At 41.5% G+C, this 17,269-nt stretch overlaps 1 protein-coding gene across 2 annotated transcripts in view; it reads right to left on the bottom strand.

Moving 5' to 3' along the window:
- SNX7 (sorting nexin 7) overlaps nucleotides 1-14,389 on the bottom strand; it is a 29,282-nt gene extending 14,893 nt beyond the window's left edge. The window contains exons 1-7 of one of the 2 annotated variants that reach the window (XM_075424997.1): nucleotides 14,139-14,225; nucleotides 9,155-9,221; nucleotides 8,621-8,803; nucleotides 6,705-6,815; nucleotides 6,129-6,293; nucleotides 4,968-5,169; nucleotides 2,903-3,102 (exon numbers count right to left, since the gene is read on the bottom strand). In XM_075424997.1, coding sequence (XP_075281112.1) covers nucleotides 2,903-3,102; nucleotides 4,968-5,169; nucleotides 6,129-6,293; nucleotides 6,705-6,815; nucleotides 8,621-8,764 — 822 coding nt within the window. In that variant the 5' untranslated portion in view covers nucleotides 8,765-8,803; nucleotides 9,155-9,221; nucleotides 14,139-14,225. Of the gene's footprint in view, nucleotides 1-2,902; nucleotides 3,103-4,967; nucleotides 5,170-6,128; nucleotides 6,294-6,704; nucleotides 6,816-8,620; nucleotides 8,804-9,154; nucleotides 9,222-14,138 lie in introns of both variants that reach the window. The other variant, XM_075424996.1, reaches the window with a different exon arrangement.
- Nucleotides 14,390-17,269: the final 2,880 nt, after the last annotated feature.

Below are 17,269 nucleotides of genomic sequence, written 5' to 3'. Positions count from 1 at the left end.
AATGCCAAACGTAGTTCAGATCAAATTATCATAAAAATGACAGATGTTCTAACATTGATGTATGTGCTTATTTTCAGGATAAGTAATTATTTCTCCCTTTAGAACTGTCTTATCAGGTATTGGATTTTTAGCACAGTATCAAAAAATAATTAGAAAGGGGAAGGAGCATTACTTGTTAAACTACAAAACAGGAATGGTATTACAGATTAAATTTCCATTTCTGATGCTCATTTGCTCTGTGACCTTGAGGAAGCCTTAGAAATTTCTCTTTGCTTTGGAAATGTTACAAGGCTTTAGTCCTTTAAAAAAAAAAAACATCAGAAGCAGGACATATATTATCATAAATCTCAAAACCTTCTTTTGCATTACCTTGCCACAAGGAGTTTTACTGCTTCTCTGCATATACTAAAGAGATTTTCAGTATTCACCTCTAGCACAGGACACATTGAAACAGCACAGGGCACAAGCAGCTCTACCTTCTCTAGCTGTCTTATTTGACTGAGTTCTCTCTGAAATCTTGTCACTTTAACAAACACAATAGAATAATTTAGGAGGTTAATTTTCATTTATTTTTCTTTCTTGAACAGGTACTCACTATAAAAATTTGGTAAACCTGACTTTGGACAATTCTGAATAATAGGTTAGCAATACATACTAATGTTCATAAATTTACTTTTCAGTAGCTCAGAATATCTTTCGGTTAGATAAATACAGAAAATGTTCAGCTGTAAGCACAGAAGCAAAACAAATAAGTCTGGAACAGCTTTCCTTCATATTACAAATGCTTTCTCTTTTTTCCTACTTCTTTTGCCTCTTAAAATTGTTTTAATGACTATTTGTCATATTTATCACAAATACTCCTTAAATTACAAGATAAACCAAATGATTTTATTATTAATGTGCTATCACTGTAGACAAGTGCTAACTTCTAACGGCAAAAAGAGGGACTGTGTTTAAAACATATTACTATACTTTTAAGATTTTTTTTGTGTAATATTTAATGGTACCCTGCCACAAACCCCTCAAATAATTGTATGTGGACCCATAACGAAATTATTGCTGTGATTTGTATCCTGAGGCACAGCAGTATTCTGCACTCCTTGGATTTGTTCTGTGAGTCAGTTAGGAAGGAGACAGTCCAGATGCAAATATTTTAGCAATGAATTCATGTTTTTCCCCAGTTTAAGGCTGAACTCCCAGGACTGCAAAATAGAAGGGTTGTATTGTACTGACCACACCTTCTTCTACACATTTGTGCATGACCTTGGCTGCACTGCACAAAGGTCCCTGTGATGAGGGGTTAAACATACCTCTGAAAGCAGGTTTTACTAGTGTGTGACTTCCCCTATTGTATTTTTATCGTGACTAGTAGCTCCCTCCAAACTGTGAGAGGGAAGTAAACTGTAAGAAAAATAAAAATCCACGGGAAATGAAAGGAAAAGGTAAGTTGTAGAACAGGAATGAGCTACTGGAGGAAGATTTTCCTCCAGACAGAACCTCAAGGTAGCCTAATGCTGCACTGCAAAGTGTTGCATCAAGAACACTGCAAGCAGAAAGAAAAGCAATGGGCAACAGCTACTTGCAATGTGTGCATGAAGAGCCAGGTAGGCACTTGGGGGTTTGGTCCACAGAAACCTCTCTGTGCTCTAGACATAAGAGAACACCTGAGACAGGCTGCAGACTAGAATGCAATGGGCAGGTAGTATCTCTTCAACAGCATGAAGGCTGGGATGGCTCATGGGCTTAGACTTAGAAATTCTGAAAAATAAGTTTGGAAGTGGGGGAGAGGAAGAAGATCTGCAATTGCTAGGACAGTAATCTTTTCAGACCTTTAAGCAAAGAAGTACCTACCTCCATCTACCTGCATGTATATGTTAATACTGAGGCCTGTAACATACAGGACATTTTATATGGCCTCTCTTTCAGTGAGGCTGGTTTTAAAGACAGCAGTTGTTGCAGCAGTAATTCTTAACCTCTCAGTAGCTAAGCCTTACTAAGAAATTAGCAGCGCTCTGCACAATGCCAAAGAGTGACAAAGGCTGAGTTAACCTGGGTCTTGCTCTACCCTTGGCCTCTAACACACTCTCAGCCCCTACTTAGAAACCACTGCAGTAGGAGCTGGATTCCCAGCAGAAAGGCAAGAACACATACTGCAGCTTGCATTGCTGAAAACCTAGACAAAGAGGGGTTTGTACACATTTTCTGCTTTCTGGAGGCAGCAGAATTCTGCAAATTATGACATGCTGAATTCAGTTACTTAGTTATGCTGATTATCCATCAGCATTGATTTCATCAATTCTGAAGTCTGATTTTTTACATTCTCTCCAAGTGTAAGAAAAATAGGTACATAAAGGGAACTGAGAGCATCACCTTATGGCAAAGACTAGCACGTGCCTATATAATGCCACAGGGACTGGAATTTCCCTGCTGTTCTGGAAAACAAAAACATAGTTTAGGCACATCTCTTAGCAAGGGAAAAACCTCTCCACTCCTTCTCCCTCAGTCAATCTGTTACTCGAGCAGTTTGTATTTCAGGACGTCTTTCTCAGCTGTTCTTCCCCAAATCCTTCTGTATTCCCACCTCTCTGCTACAATGCAGAGCTTTCTGAAGATGGCAAAACCAGACACTCTTTAGCCCAGCTACCAAGGGATGTCTGCCACGCAAAACTATCAAGCTCTCCTCCTCTGGAAGTGGTGTCTCTTGCCTGATTAACAAGGGGAACAGGACAAACCAGACTCCCTGCTAACGGACAGCTGTCCTACGCTGTGCACATTTAGTAACAACAGTAAATAGAGGGACTGCAAAATCATTTTCATCGGTTGCAAACTCTCTTCTAGTGTTTGACACTAGACTAAGCCAAACTTTATATACAGCCATAAACAATCCTTAAGGAAACCTTACCATCAGAATTTCATTGTAGAGAACATACTCATGTAAAATCGGCAGCAGGATTTCTGAGAGGCCTGCCATTCGCTTCTCTGTAGCCTTGCAACATTTGTCAATGCAGCTGGCAACATCTTTTAGGGAGTCTGCTATATCTTCTTCCGATGCTGACCAGAGTGTGTGGATGGGGCCGTATTCCTTCATTTCATTAAAATACTCTTAACAGGAACATATACACATATTAGTCTTTTGCTCATTAACAGATGTCTAAGTGATAATAATTGCAACCTCATATTAACTGTCAACAAAGCAAGAGACTGATGCTAATGTTTAAATTTGCTCAAATGACCAAGATAAGTAAACTGCAGTTCATTGTTTATAAATAATCAATTAATGTATTGTAATTAAGTAGTTCCTAGAAACCTATCAGCAAAAATGCCCCAGTTCACCCAATGATCTGAATTACTTCACTTGATTTCATATGGAGGGACATGAGCCATAGCAGCCTTGGGAAGCAGCTGGTCTGACTTGCTTCTACTGCCCTGAATTATCCTGCTACAGTAATACTCTGAATCCCGTTATAAAACATCTTATTATTAAAAATAGTAGCCTTGGTATGTCCCAAAAGCTGCAGAAGACACACTGAAGTCCAATTCTGCAGGTGTTACCGCCTTTAGTAGTTTTTATTAATCTAAATACATGGATGTCCTATGAATTATTTCTCTTATGTCTCTAAGACAAGTCATAGCCTGTAAGCAGCAAGAAAAAGGTCCAGAATTTACTGCGCCATTTGGCAGAACTAAGCTTGGGCAAGACTGGGTATGACCTGGAACCTGCATGTTCACAGGAGGGTACTGTGAACATATTGGTCATTTATCGAAAACACAATTTCATCACAACTGAATTTATAATGAAGAAATGTCCAAGAAAAGATGCAAAGCAGATGTGTGCCATGAAGAGTGTAATGTTTACTTTGAGATTAATTGGACAAAAAAAACCTCCATGGAAGACAGAATTAAGAATCCCATGTTAAGCTACTACAAGCAAGAACATTCTCTGAATCATAGCTACCAACAGTTCATATCCATGACGGTGTAGCCCTGCACACAAGTCTTCTGCCAAGTGCTTTCTGGAACATCTAGAAAGAAGATATAACCTACAGCACTTGGGAATGTGTCAAAATTCATAAGATTTTCCATGAAATATTTTGGCAGTGATGCCTTGAACCTACAGACCTCACCCAACTATTTCCACTGATGAACAGTATCAAAAGGAACTCTTTTCATCAACATGTATTTCCATTGTACAAAACCCCTCCAATTTAGCGAGGGCACACTGAGATCTGGTACTGCTCAACAAAGCATAAGGGCTCAGTTATTAAAGAACACAGTGCAGCTCTTCAAATTATATTACACAGACAATAAAAATCCTTTAAGTGTTGACGAGTGGAAATTCTACTGAACAGGCCTAGTCTGAGATCAAGGTCAATCTCACAAAGTCAGTAATTCAGCGTTCCAAGTAGGTGTTCAAATTGCTGTTATTTAAGGAAAAAAAATGAGATTAAGTCATCCTTCTTAACAAAACTCTAACAGGCACAGTTTCCCATGACAGAAATTATGGCCAACAGTAAAGCTAATTAAAAAAAAAAAAAAAATCTACTTGGTTAACACAGAAAAAAGGTGCAGAATGAAACCAAAACAGAGATCTGGAATCTAGACAGCATTATGGCAGCCTGAGACTGCACAGAAAACCGTGAATACTTACATTCTGCTGAAAGTACAAAATAAAAGGTCATGCAGCTTTCCAAAAACACAAGTAACAAGATAGCCATACTTGCTACATTTGCTTCTAAGTTTCTTATCAAGTTGTTCAATGACACATTAAAACTCTTCCTATTAAGAAGTTATTCAAACTAACTTTAAGGTCTGCCAAAACAATGACCATTATGAAAAGCACAGTGTAAACACAAATCTCCCTTTTCCTCTGCTTGCTGGAAAGAGGATTTTGCCTGGCACAATGAAAACTAATCTACTTTTCCAAAATAGTCATTTCTTAATAAAACTGATACTTGTTTTCTACTTACCCCTTTCTTCCTTGTAAATTCTATGAGCTATTTTGTCTAGTGTGTTTATTTTCTCACTAAATGTTTCCATGTAATGGTTCATTTCTGTAAACATTTCAGGACGATTTTTAACTCCTCCTCTTACTGAGGATGCTACAGCTCTGATGGTCTGTCCCACCCTGCTCAGCAAACCAGGACCCTGCTTCTTGTGTGACGAGAGTTCCTACAGACAGAACAAGCCATGTTTACTTCCATGTAGTTTTTTAAATTCTCAGAAAATAATGCATACTTTAAAGCTCTTTTTTAAAAAGAGCCAAAACTACACACATAAGCCTCTGTGTGTCTTTTTAGTGTATAAACCTTACTTTAAAATTATTAGACCAGCGTCAGAACTGTACCTGCCACGTGCATTTATTAGCTAAGCCTTTCTGGGCAAACACAAGCGTGCCATGTATCACACTCTCACAAGAGCGATTCAGGATGGCAGAGAACCTTTACCCTTTCATTCTTTAGGGCAAGTTAGCTAGTTTGCAGTTTAGCCTTTTGAACAGGAAAGCAGAGGCAATGATTGCAGAAATAAGTAATTGAGAAAAGCAAACAATGTTCCTCCTAGAAGAAGTAATCCATCTATTTTTTTTGTAACTCTCTTCATATATTGCTAGAATAACCTTTGCTGAAGTTCAAGAGGCAGGCTCTGTTGAGTACAAAAATTTTCAACTGGACTCATCTTGCAAAAATACAACAGGAAATTTAAAGGCTGTATTTTTCTAAGACTAGTATAACTTTTTTAAAAAAGCAGATAAAAAGACAGTGCCATGCCAAAACAATAATTAATTTAAAATATTACTTTTCATATAATCTCAGAAGCTTACAGGTATACTGAAAAGCACTCTTCAAAAAGAGCTGAAATATTGTGAATTTGCCACAGAAATCGAAAATGTAGCAACAAAAACTGCTTTGGAAGGTACAGTAATACTTATGGGCCACACGCACGATTACCAAAAGCACAGAAAGAAGGGTTATCTCGGGGGGATGAATATTCCATAAATACCCTGCCTTCTTCTGATACTTCTGTAATAAGCCATGGGAGGACACTCTTGAACAATGAACTAGGGAGACTCCTGATATACTCTACTAACAAAAGATGTGGTTTCACATAACTGTAAATAAAAATAATTTTACCCAGGCCTGTGCAGTAAGAAAAATTTTGAAGTCTTCATTAAAAGTTAAAGTTGGATGATCAGCAACACGGTTCAAAAATTTATGTAAAGCTTTTCTTCGAGTCTCAATGAATTCATCACTAAATCGTTCCACCATTCCTTTCATTACGAATTTTTCAGGCAAAGGCTACGGAAACAAGAAAAAATATAGTGCACAAGTTGCATAATATTAAGGGTATTACAATAATTCTTCTACTTACTAAAAAACATATGTATATCTTGTAGAACCCACTATGCAAATACCAAATTGTTATAAAGTTATCACATTCAACAGTGAAATAGTTCTTGTAGCACGTGGTGCAGAAGAAAACAAGTACAACTCAGAAAGAAGGACATACATTACTGCAAATGGCACAATTACAAGTGTAAGAAATACCTCTATGGGATTTTTAATTATCACATATGTATAAAGCTAATGAAACTAGGTTGGTTTAACGTTTGTGAGATTTCAGAAAGTGAACAAAGATTTCAAACATCTCTGTATAAAACTGGTGCCATCTTATAAACAAATAAAAATAACTTGTTACAGCAAACGAACAGGAATAATCAGTGTCGGATGTGCTTCTTCCAGTTTGCTCTTCAGCCAAAGGAAATCCTGATATCGTCTTCGAACTTCATATTCACTGGAGTCAAATTCACCACGAGACGTCTGAAAACCAGAGGCAGAAAACACAGACCCAGGTTAGAATACCATAAAAAAAACAAACCTGTTTCAGATTTTGGATAAAATCAAGTACTTGAAGGGAATGCATACATGATTTTATTTTGCCTGTGTTAGTTGCTTGCTATTTTTTAACGTGTAATGATCAACTACTTGAAGAGATACAACCACCCCATTTGAGCATGAAATCAAAGTTCTGTTGTAAAAAAAAAAAAAAAAGCAAGCACTAAACTGCACTGATTTCAATCATTAGTTTAGTGTGGCATTTTCCTTTTAGCAATCACGGTTATGTCCATTACTTTTAGGGCATTTCTTTTAAAGTGATTAGTCATCTACGAATGAGGAAAGTCCATTTTTTAGCATTCTGAAAAAAAAAAAACCAAATAGCTGACCTACGTCCTCGGGACCTGCTGATATTAGTCAACAACCTCCACATTCAAAACATGAAAACTTCAGCATATCATAGCAATAACACTTCCTGTGGTGCTTAATGGATTCTGCATTCCATCATCAATTCCAGTTTTGTAACCCTTTGTTAGAACTTGCCAACAAAGCTAAAAAGCTTATTACAGTGTATCAAAATTGTCTGACCATGAAAATTATTTTATCACTGCTCTATCTTCTGTAATGAAGCCACAAAGAGCCTGTGTTTTCATTAATGCGTGCTGTTTAGCATTCATTGTTGTACAGAGATTTAATGTGCGATGCAAGTAAATTCTAAAAACCTCAAAATATGCTTTTGTAATCTAAACATTTTTCAGGCTTGAATAAAAATTTTTCAAGGTATGTGGGAGGAATGCTACTATTTTATCATCAACAACCAGCACTTCAAATTAAATGTGGTAAGAAAGAACAGATAAAAAAGCAAAAGTAATCCACCTTACAGCCATTCCATACTTGCCTTAAGAAAAAATGTTCTCTCGTCTACAAAAACATGTATAAAGTGAAAATTATTGCTAGCAACTAACAAAGATAGCTCTCTTCCTACTCTTTAAATATGTTATGACGAATTGATATCTCCTCTTATTTAAGTACGAATAATTCCCATTTGAAAATTTGGTTTTAAATGAATCTTAAAAAGAACTCAAAGTAAAAGAAATTAACAGAGCAATTCTCAAAACACAGCCTGCAGAATATTTGCTGGTAATCCCAGAAGAGCTTGCTGGTCTCATAAGGCTGACTTTCTTCCTTATTTCCAGTAAATAGTTTGTATTCAGGACAGCTAAAAATACACTTAGTTGTTTCCTAATATTACTTCTTCATTGGAGAATTGTAGCTGTTTCCCTGGAAATCACATGCAACTGTAAATGGCAAATAAATGTCCACGTGATAGTGGACGCTGTAATTACAAAAGAAGGGAATCGAAAGGCTTTGTAGCAGGTAACATTTATGCATGACAAAAGACTGCTAGCCTGCAAGTGATCCAAAAGTCATAAATATGTGGGCCAATATAGTGTCTTCAAACAGAACCAATCCTTCTGCTGTTTCATACTCCTGCTGAAGATCACAACAGAAAATGTTATTCTCATATAGAACTGATGCAGCTATTGAAGAACTATTAGGTATTTTCTCAGCATAAAAAACCTAGAGCTACAACTATGTGTGTAGACTTACATTAATTTTTTTTTCAGAATCTACTGCACAGTTTCATACAGTTTTAGTGGTCTATAACTCATGGCGAAACCAGAGTATAATTTAAATTTAGTAATATCTCAGAGAGTGGTATGCAAGAAGACTGAAAACGCTACTACTGTTACCAATGCAAGCCATTATAGCCACGAGTAGATGCTTACCTTTGTGACTACTCTGTATGTAATGAATGTTTCAATGGCTGTAACGTGGCTTTCAGGATCGTCGACTGCAATGAAGAGATCTCTTAATTCTGGTTCATCTTCAAATTTATACTGGTTTATCATTGATGAGGGGGATATTGGCATTGAAGGACTGAATGAGTTGGCCTCAGCCAGTGATGTGTCCTACAGATCAGACATGAGAACATCTATATCAATATATATTTATATACAAACACACACATGCAATCACGTATGTCTCAGATGCTAAAATGGCAAGCTTTTAAATAGTCTGGTAAAACAGATAAAATATAGAGCAGATTAAAAAATTATACAGCACATAGTAAATCTCTTATCCTTTTCAGTATTTGCTTCAGTGAGGATGTAAGAAATAAGAATGAGATTTATTCTAAAACTGATGAAAGAGCAAAATGTTACAATTTGACAAGAATGTTATGCATAGCCAGAAAGAGAACTTGCATATGAATGCCAAAATTAGTTATGAATCCAAGCACCCAGTTTGTGTAGGATACTTACCAGCTTTACTAAAATTGTTAGAAGCCAGTTACTCAGGACTTATGCAGTTTGAATTATCTCTAATAACCTGAACAGGGTGGATAAAAAATTATGATTTTAAAAGAAAACAAAACAAAATCCAAATAAGAATTTTTATTGGAATTGGATATTTCAGTTTGCATACATTTTAAAATAAAATTTGAAATGGAAAACTTTTACAGAAACAGAAATTTATTCTTTTTAAATTTTACAATCTCTTAAAAATAATAAAAAAAAAGTAAGTAAGGATGCAATACAAATTTGTTGCTTGATTTCTAAAAAAAGTCAAACCACTGGTTTGCTGAAGTGGAAAACCACTTTTTGACAGCATCAACAACTTCCATCAGAGCATTCTAAGAATATAACCCCACAGCAGCTGCTTCTGCTCAGTGTGTTCAATGGTGATCACTCAAATGCTGAAATACTGAGTGGAAATTGGAAACAGGCAAAAAAATCTCATTTTCTTTCTTAGATGCAAGTCTGGATGAGATATACTAATCTAAAATCTTGAAGGATACAGTGACTAGGAAAATAAATTAAATTCACTAACACCATAAAATAGCATAACAAATTAATAAATCACTAAATGTAATAAATTTGGGCAATTAAAATCAGTCACTATGTTTTAAATATCAAACTTTTTATATATTTTTTCTAATATATGCAATGAAGTATTTTTATAGCAAACTTTAAAATCAATCTGTTTTCTAGAAGTTTTCTATAAATGTAGTTAGGCTACCCTAACCACCAAGTGGTGAAAGTTGCCCTTTCTGGTGCCTCACTAACTATGGAGCAAGGAGAAAAGGGATGTTGCTAAAGAGAAAACTGCTCACATGGCAGGCGTGGAAATGTGGAAGTCCACAGAAATTAGAACCACAGCATCACCCCAAGGCTGACCTTGTGGGAGTGAAGAGCACGCTACTGCAGTGCTGCTGAGCTTGGAGAGAGTTGCTTTTTTCCTCTGAATTCAACTGGATCAAAACTTTCCCTGGAACAACTTTCTCCTCTCTTGTTCCTTTCCTCCCTTAAACCTCATTGCCTACTGCCACCCCTCTCCTTTAGATTTATCAACGTACTCCTATAAATATGGAGTAAGAATTTATACTGAGAATTACGTACGGAAAGCACTGATGTACCAGTTCTCCTCCCACCACTTAGGTACAGTTCTTTGAACTGGGAGACAAAAGCAGCATGGAAGACTAAAGGCAATGCTTTAAATACTATATAGCTGCTTACTTGTGCACCTGTAAGCCATTTTATTCTTACCCAGTGTGTTCCTATACATGGTTTCTATACTGATATCCAGCCAGATCAGTGGTGAAGGATAAATGGAGAAGCTGTTTTCACTGCCTGCTAGACCAGCTGGCCATGCCCTGCACGAAGAATGAGCACCACTAGTTCAGAGCAGCTCATGCGATTCAAAGTGCTGAGACAATAGGAAATTTCCACAGAAAGAAAAATGCATGTGAGCATGTAAGGGACTTGAATGGCTGTATAACTTGAGGAAAAATGACTCTGCAAAGCCTAAATTGGATCAAGGCAAATGTGTATCATATTTTCTCATTTTCCATGGGTCATTAGTATCTTAATCTTTCATTCCTCCTTCTAGTTTACTACTAAAAATTGCCCTATACAGGCAGGTTTCTGAAAGCATATTTTTATATGGAAGGGCTTATGAATACATGGTTTGTGAAACAAAATATAGGCAGTAAGCATCCACAGAATAGATAGGTCTTCAGTTTCATAATAAAGCTCTAGTGTTCATCTGCACATGAATGAATACATACGAGTTTTAAACAAGCATCTGTTTCTCTTTCTTTATCCTCACGATACTTCAGGTTTACTTCCAGCAGTTCTTGAAGTTCATGTGACATGTCTGACGTCATCACAGGAACATGGTAAAAAAAGACAGTAATTTTCTATTTTCTATACAGCTGTAATTTTGTGGTTCCAACTCTGTTTTTGTGTGCATACAGTTGAGGGCAGGAATAGTTTTGTAGCACAGGAAAACCAGAAAATTCTTCTAGCTCTTGGGTTGTACAACTTTTTTTTTAAAAAAAGCTTTTTTCCTCTTCAACCCATGCAAAGAGCATCAAGGCCCTGTCCCAGACACTGATGTCCTTCCCCACAGCTCCCCAAGCCTCACCAACCTGCAGTACCCCTTCTCCCTTACAAGCCCTTCCACTCCTGACAGCTGCTGGCAGTGCTGCGCATGCCCATCGGCAAATAGGTTCATGCATTTTGATTTACTGGCCAGAAGACCAAACAGATAGACAATCAACGAGCTCCTGGCAGCATGAGGACCAAGTTCTGGGTCTCCTTCTTCTAATACTTGCAGTTAACCTATCTCACTCTCACATTTGACTTCAATTGGTCAGTAAGGCTCCAAAATAAGTAAGAGAAAGAAAATACTCATACAGCAGGAGCAGCCTCAAAGTAAGCAGAGGACACAGTTAAGTCTGCAGTTCTCTGTAGAAGACATTAAGCCCAGGGGTTTGTCTCAACACCACTCCTCTAGAGCACAGATGCTCGACTCAAGCTTGCCTCCTTCCCTCCCTCCCAGCTAGGATCCAGAGCTTGCAATCTTCTGAGGCCAGCGATTCAAAGCAGGTCTGGAAGTAAACAACGCGGTGGCAGAGTTCGTCTTTTAGGGGAATAGCTTAGTTGTTGAAGCATTCTTCAAAGAAGCAAAGAGATCCAGGAAGACAGAACAGTTCCTTGGCTGAAAAATTCACTCATAAATCAGTCTCAAATCCTTGATCAACTTGTTTTGAAGAAAAATTAGCCTCTATGCAATTCTGAAGTGGCATGTACATCTTTTTAAGAAACACAATTAAGTTTTCTGCAATTATGGAATGGAGACAAATACTGTAAAACAGAGTTTGAAAGAAGAGCTGCCAAAGATTTTAAGTATTAACCAAAGTGCTGTCAGCTTTGTCAATGCTAGGTCACTGTACCAGTTAACAAGGCAGGCAAAGATTAACTGAATGGGTACTGCGATACATGTGGTACTCTATGCTTTGAAACTAATGGAAGCAAGCAGGTTGAAAACACTGTGTTTGTGTGACTCATAAATCAATCCCTAGAAGTTGCCTCTGCTAAACAGACCTCAGAACTTTTTCCATGGTAACTAGAACAAAGTGAAATGCACGTCACATTATGAAATGCTTTATCAAAGTTGCCGAAGAAGATGCTAGCCTGTAATACTTGAGATATGTCACGGGACACTGGGTCAATGGTTTATGACACTATCAGGTTAAATGCCTCTGAATTTTCATAAAATAAAAGCCACATGTTTCCATCTTGAGTAATAACTTAGGGTATTGAGGTTGACAATTTTTAAGAATCTCATTTTTCACCATTATGGTAGCTGATACATTTCATTGACTAAACTGAGAAAAATGAAGCTGAAGTCAGTGTCAGGTACTGAGCCCTGCACTGAAACTGCTGTACCGCTTGGCCTGCAAATGCTACACCACCGCCTTAAAGACAGTGGCATGAGAAACACCATTAAGATACAATTTAAAACAAGGTAGTGCTAGGACAGTACTTTATGGAGAAATCGGTTTAACAAAACTTAGTCTGAAGCTACATTTAGCCTGTCAGTTTCCCTTGAACATATGGAACATGAACAAATGGAGTATAATCCCCCATCAACCTCAGAGATTTTCATCAGCACAGAAGATCAGCCCTCAAATTACACCTAAAAGCAAACTGTGAATTTCTGGTCTATGCATAACCACTAAATGCAGGTGTCCACACTTTGGAAAGAATGCTGTATTTCACGTAGTATGACAAATTTTCTTGTTTGCAGGAGTAAGTTGTCATGTGGCATGCATTACTAGTAGTTAAGGTTTAATACGAGTAAGAAATATTTGGCGTGAATCCAGGTAGCAGAAATTTAAGGATATAGACATTTGCCATATAGCAGCACCAACTCATATCAACTACACTTGTTTTTATCTTTTATTCCCAAGGAGCACCACTCTTGGCAAGCAAGCAGCACAACTATTGATACGCTGCACTGACAGGCAGACACTTGCATGCAGAACTGCCTGAGCTTACCTAGTAAAAGCAAAACGATTCAAAGTAAGAAACAAACAACTAAAATTATACTTTAGCACTGCTTTGGCATGGAAGCTCAGTGACTTTATGTCAGCTCAAGACTGGTGCTTTTCTAGAAAACATAATTTAGCCAGACCCTAGTTATGCTTCTAGAAAAACACAGACGACTTGGTGAAACTCAGCCTGACCTCTTGCATGTTACAAACCACTACATCACCTAATAGTCCCTTCCTGCCTTAAAAATCCATTAATATAAAAAATTTTACTACAGTCCAAGTTTAAATACATAGCTCCTAAAAACACATATCAAAAAATGTATCTCATTTACAGAAATATAAAAAATACACGTTTCATTCATATGACAATCAGTCCTACTGAAAACACGTTTGCGTCAGGTTTTCAAATAGGAAACAAATCTGCTGTTCCTCTCCAGTGTCACACGTCCTGCAACGCACACGTTCAGCCCTCTCGGAAGGTGAACGTGGCCTCGGCCCCCTGCATACGTTTTTTCCACCTTAGCTCTCTGTCTGTCCTTACGTTATACTTGAGATGCTGCCTTGATGAAGCACCACGACCCGACAACACACCCACGACACGCTCTCTGCTTTAACGGCCGAGAAGGAGCCCCGGCTGACTGCTGCTCGGGCAGCGGCCGGCAGCCGGACCTGCCCTGCCCTGCTCGGCCCGGGCGCGACCCCCCCGGCCGCAGGGAGCGCGGGCCGGGCGGGCAGAGGCCGCGATCACCGCTGCCGCCCGTCCCGTCCCGTCCCGTCCCGTCGCGCCCCGTCCCGGCTCCCCGGCGCACGGCGGGGCGAAGCGCCGCTGAGCGCCGCAGGGGCCAGCAGCCCGCCGGCCCCCGGCGCGGCCCGGCCCGGCCCAACCCGGGAGGGCCCTGCCGCACCTTGCTGAACACCTCCAGGTCGTCCTCATCATCGTCCAACGCCAGCACCTCGACGGCGGCAGCGGCGGCGAGCAGCAGCCCCCGGGCCGCGCCTGGGGCACCCGCGGGGGGCTCGGCCCCGGCTCCTCCCCGGCCGCCGGGGGAGGGCGGGAGGACTGGCGGCCCCAGTATCCGGCCCTCTGCCTCCATCCTGCCCGGCGAGCGCGGGCGGCGACCCCACCGGAGCCGCTTCCCGGGGCGCCGCAATTGGCCACCCGCCGCTTCCCCGCCCCCGCCCGCGGCCCGCCCCTGCCTCCGGCCCGGCCCGGCCCGCCCCGCGGGCCGCGCCCAGTGCGCAGGAGTGGAAGCGGCGGCGGCAGCAGGGCCTCCCTGCTGGGCTTCTGACCGGGCCGGGCGGAAGCGGGAAGCGGGGCCGGGAAGGGATGTGCTGCCCGGCGGGCCCCGGCTGCGGGCCTGCCCCGCCCCGCCGCGCCGCGCCCCTCCTCTCGGGGGTCGCGGGACGGTGCTTGCGGCTGCATCTTCTCTGTGGAGGCTGGGCGTGAGGCGGCGGCGGCTGCTGCTCGCAGCGCGCACGGACGTGTCACGGGGGCGCGGGGCTCGTTCACGTGTCGGCAGCTCCCGCCTTGGCCGCCTCCAGGGTTGCTGCGGCACCGGGCGGGTCGGCCGGGGCCGGGCGGGCCGGGGTTGACCGCCCCTGGTTGTTAGGCGCCCGCGAGTCGGGAGCGGTGCTGCTGGGTCGGTGGAGGAAGCGTGTGCTGCGCCTGGGGCCGGCGAGCCGAGCAGCCGCCAGCTTGTCCCCTCGGAAGCCCCGGGAGGCCCGGCTGGGATGGGTGTACCCGGGCTTCCCTTCGCTCTGCGGGTCGGTCGCTTTCTTCCTGGTGGGTGTCTGGGCTGCACACCCTGGGGCAGCAGCCGGAAAACACGCCTTGCTGCTGGGCTCCCGTGCACCTCGGGCAGCCGTTCCCTTCTGCCGCTCGTAGCTGGAGGCTGACTTGCTTACTCCGTCGTCGGGTCTGGTGTGCTTGCTGATGGTGAGCCCGGAGGTTACTTTGGGGTCAGAGATTTATTTGTGAGAACAAACTGACACCACTTTACACGTGAAAAGGAGTGGGGAGACACCAAACCTTTAAAAATAGTAAAGCTGGAGAAAATAAAAACATCAGAATTGAGGGATTTTGAAGGTGGCCATGTTGTGCAGGGTGCACTGAGCTTGTTGCCGAGGCCAGGGCCACACAGTAAACGAGCGGGCAGGCCGAGGGAGGGGAGGGTGGTCTGGCTGCGGCGGGGTCAGCTCTGCCATGGACCGCAGGTGCCTCTGCTGAGCACCGGAGCTCCCCTTTGGTGCTGGGCACATCACCAAGGCCCGTGTTTGCGAGGTGTGGAACAAGGCACGTCTTCACAGGCTCCTTCTGAATTGTCTCCGGTCAGTGGGAACTTTGTTGTTAACGTCAGCTTTGGGAGTCCTGGGCAGGTACGTAAACAGGCAGATAACAACATAATCTTTGTGCACCTTGGTTCCCTTGCTGTCAAATTACAAAAGGCAAACCCCATAATCAAATGAAAGTATTTTGAAAAGCCTTCATTCGTGAAACACTCCTGGCAGTTGATGAGGAAATTCATTTAGTATGTCATGCTTTTCAGTGAAGTCTTGAGCCACAACTTGAAAGAAAGAGATAAAAACGAACACTAAATATTCACTGAACTGTGCAAGGAGAAAATGAGTATGTCCGTGTAATTAGAGAATATACAGTAAGACATTTTCATGTGTGTTGAAAAAAGAAAACCAACCTGAAATTCAGAGGGAATTGTGTAGATTGGGAGGCGGTGGACATTTGCATGGAAGTGGTCGCACACACTTTGGTCACTAGACAGGCATTTGCTGTGGTCGGTGGCTCTCTTCCATGGACCAGCCCCCAGAGGGAGATGGGGTGCACCTTTCCGGGGTGCTCGGACACCACTGATGGCAGAGTGTGTTTCAGTGATTTAAAATAGGTACTTTCTGTAGTTTTAAAATAACGGCTGGCCCTAGTGCAAGATCCTCAGGCCTCTTGTCCTTCTCACTGTGCGTAGACCGTCCCTGCCCTGCTGCTGTTTGCTGTGCCCCAGCTCCGAGCAGCTGCAGTTCCTGTGGTGTGCTGCCTTCCTCGCAGGCTGCCACAGGCCCTCGGCCGGGTACTGCTCACCTCCAGGCTCTGTGAGCTGCAGGCATGTCTCACCCAGCGCCAAATCTGCAGCTCTTCCCACCTCTGCCTCTTTCGCCATTCCTTTCCATCGTCCTCGCTGCTCCTGTATCTTCTGGTTACCCTTGAGTACCAGATACTGATTATAAGTGAATATCAGAATATAAATTTTTTACTCTTTCTGCTCTGTCCTTTGTATATCAGTGATACGACAACTGTAGCTAATTTGTTTTCTGACTTTATACAGGTGATGGATGAGTTTGTTTCCTCTGGTTTTGCCTTTATTTCACTGTTTCCAAGTACCACATGTTGTGCCAGAGGCCTACAGGTTTTCTGAATAAAGTAACTACAACCCATATAACGCCTGAGATTTTAATATGTCTGTGTTTAAATTCAGATGGTATACTTGTGAGGCAATAACAAAAGAAAAATCACTAAGATTTAGAAGTCCAGACAGCACACATCAGAGATGATAAATGAGGGACAGCAGTCAAAGAAAGTATAAAACTGCTGTACTTGAACACTAAGGCTGTCTTCTGGATCATACTAATTTTTCAAAGTTTTACCATTCTCTTGGGTGCTTTGTTTCTGTTTGAGAGAAATCTCACAAGATGCTTTAGTTGGATTTTGTTCTTATTATAGCTTTTTATTAGCTCATTAATCAAGCTTAACAAGACATATTTTTAGATTCCTCACAAGCAGTGCTTATCTTTCTGTGCTTTGTATTTGAAGTACCAATCTGTGAGGAAAAGGCATTCATTGTCCTTGGCTCTAGGAAAATATTCGTTACACTTCACAGTAATTTGGAGTTTTAATCATCGTAAGGACCCATGCTAAAACAAAATAGGAGACCATTCTGCCATCACTTTCACCTGCCTTCCCCACCCTCTACCCCTGTTGTCCCTAACCTCTATTGAAAGGGCTCAGGGAGTAAATGTAACTTCAGGGCAT

The sequence above is a fragment of the Opisthocomus hoazin genome, chromosome 6, assembly GCF_030867145.1.
Source record: "Opisthocomus hoazin isolate bOpiHoa1 chromosome 6, bOpiHoa1.hap1, whole genome shotgun sequence".
Lineage (NCBI taxonomy): Eukaryota > Metazoa > Chordata > Aves > Opisthocomiformes > Opisthocomidae > Opisthocomus > Opisthocomus hoazin.
The sequence above is the reverse complement of the archived record's forward strand: the minus strand, read 5'-3'. Positions and strand labels throughout refer to the sequence as shown.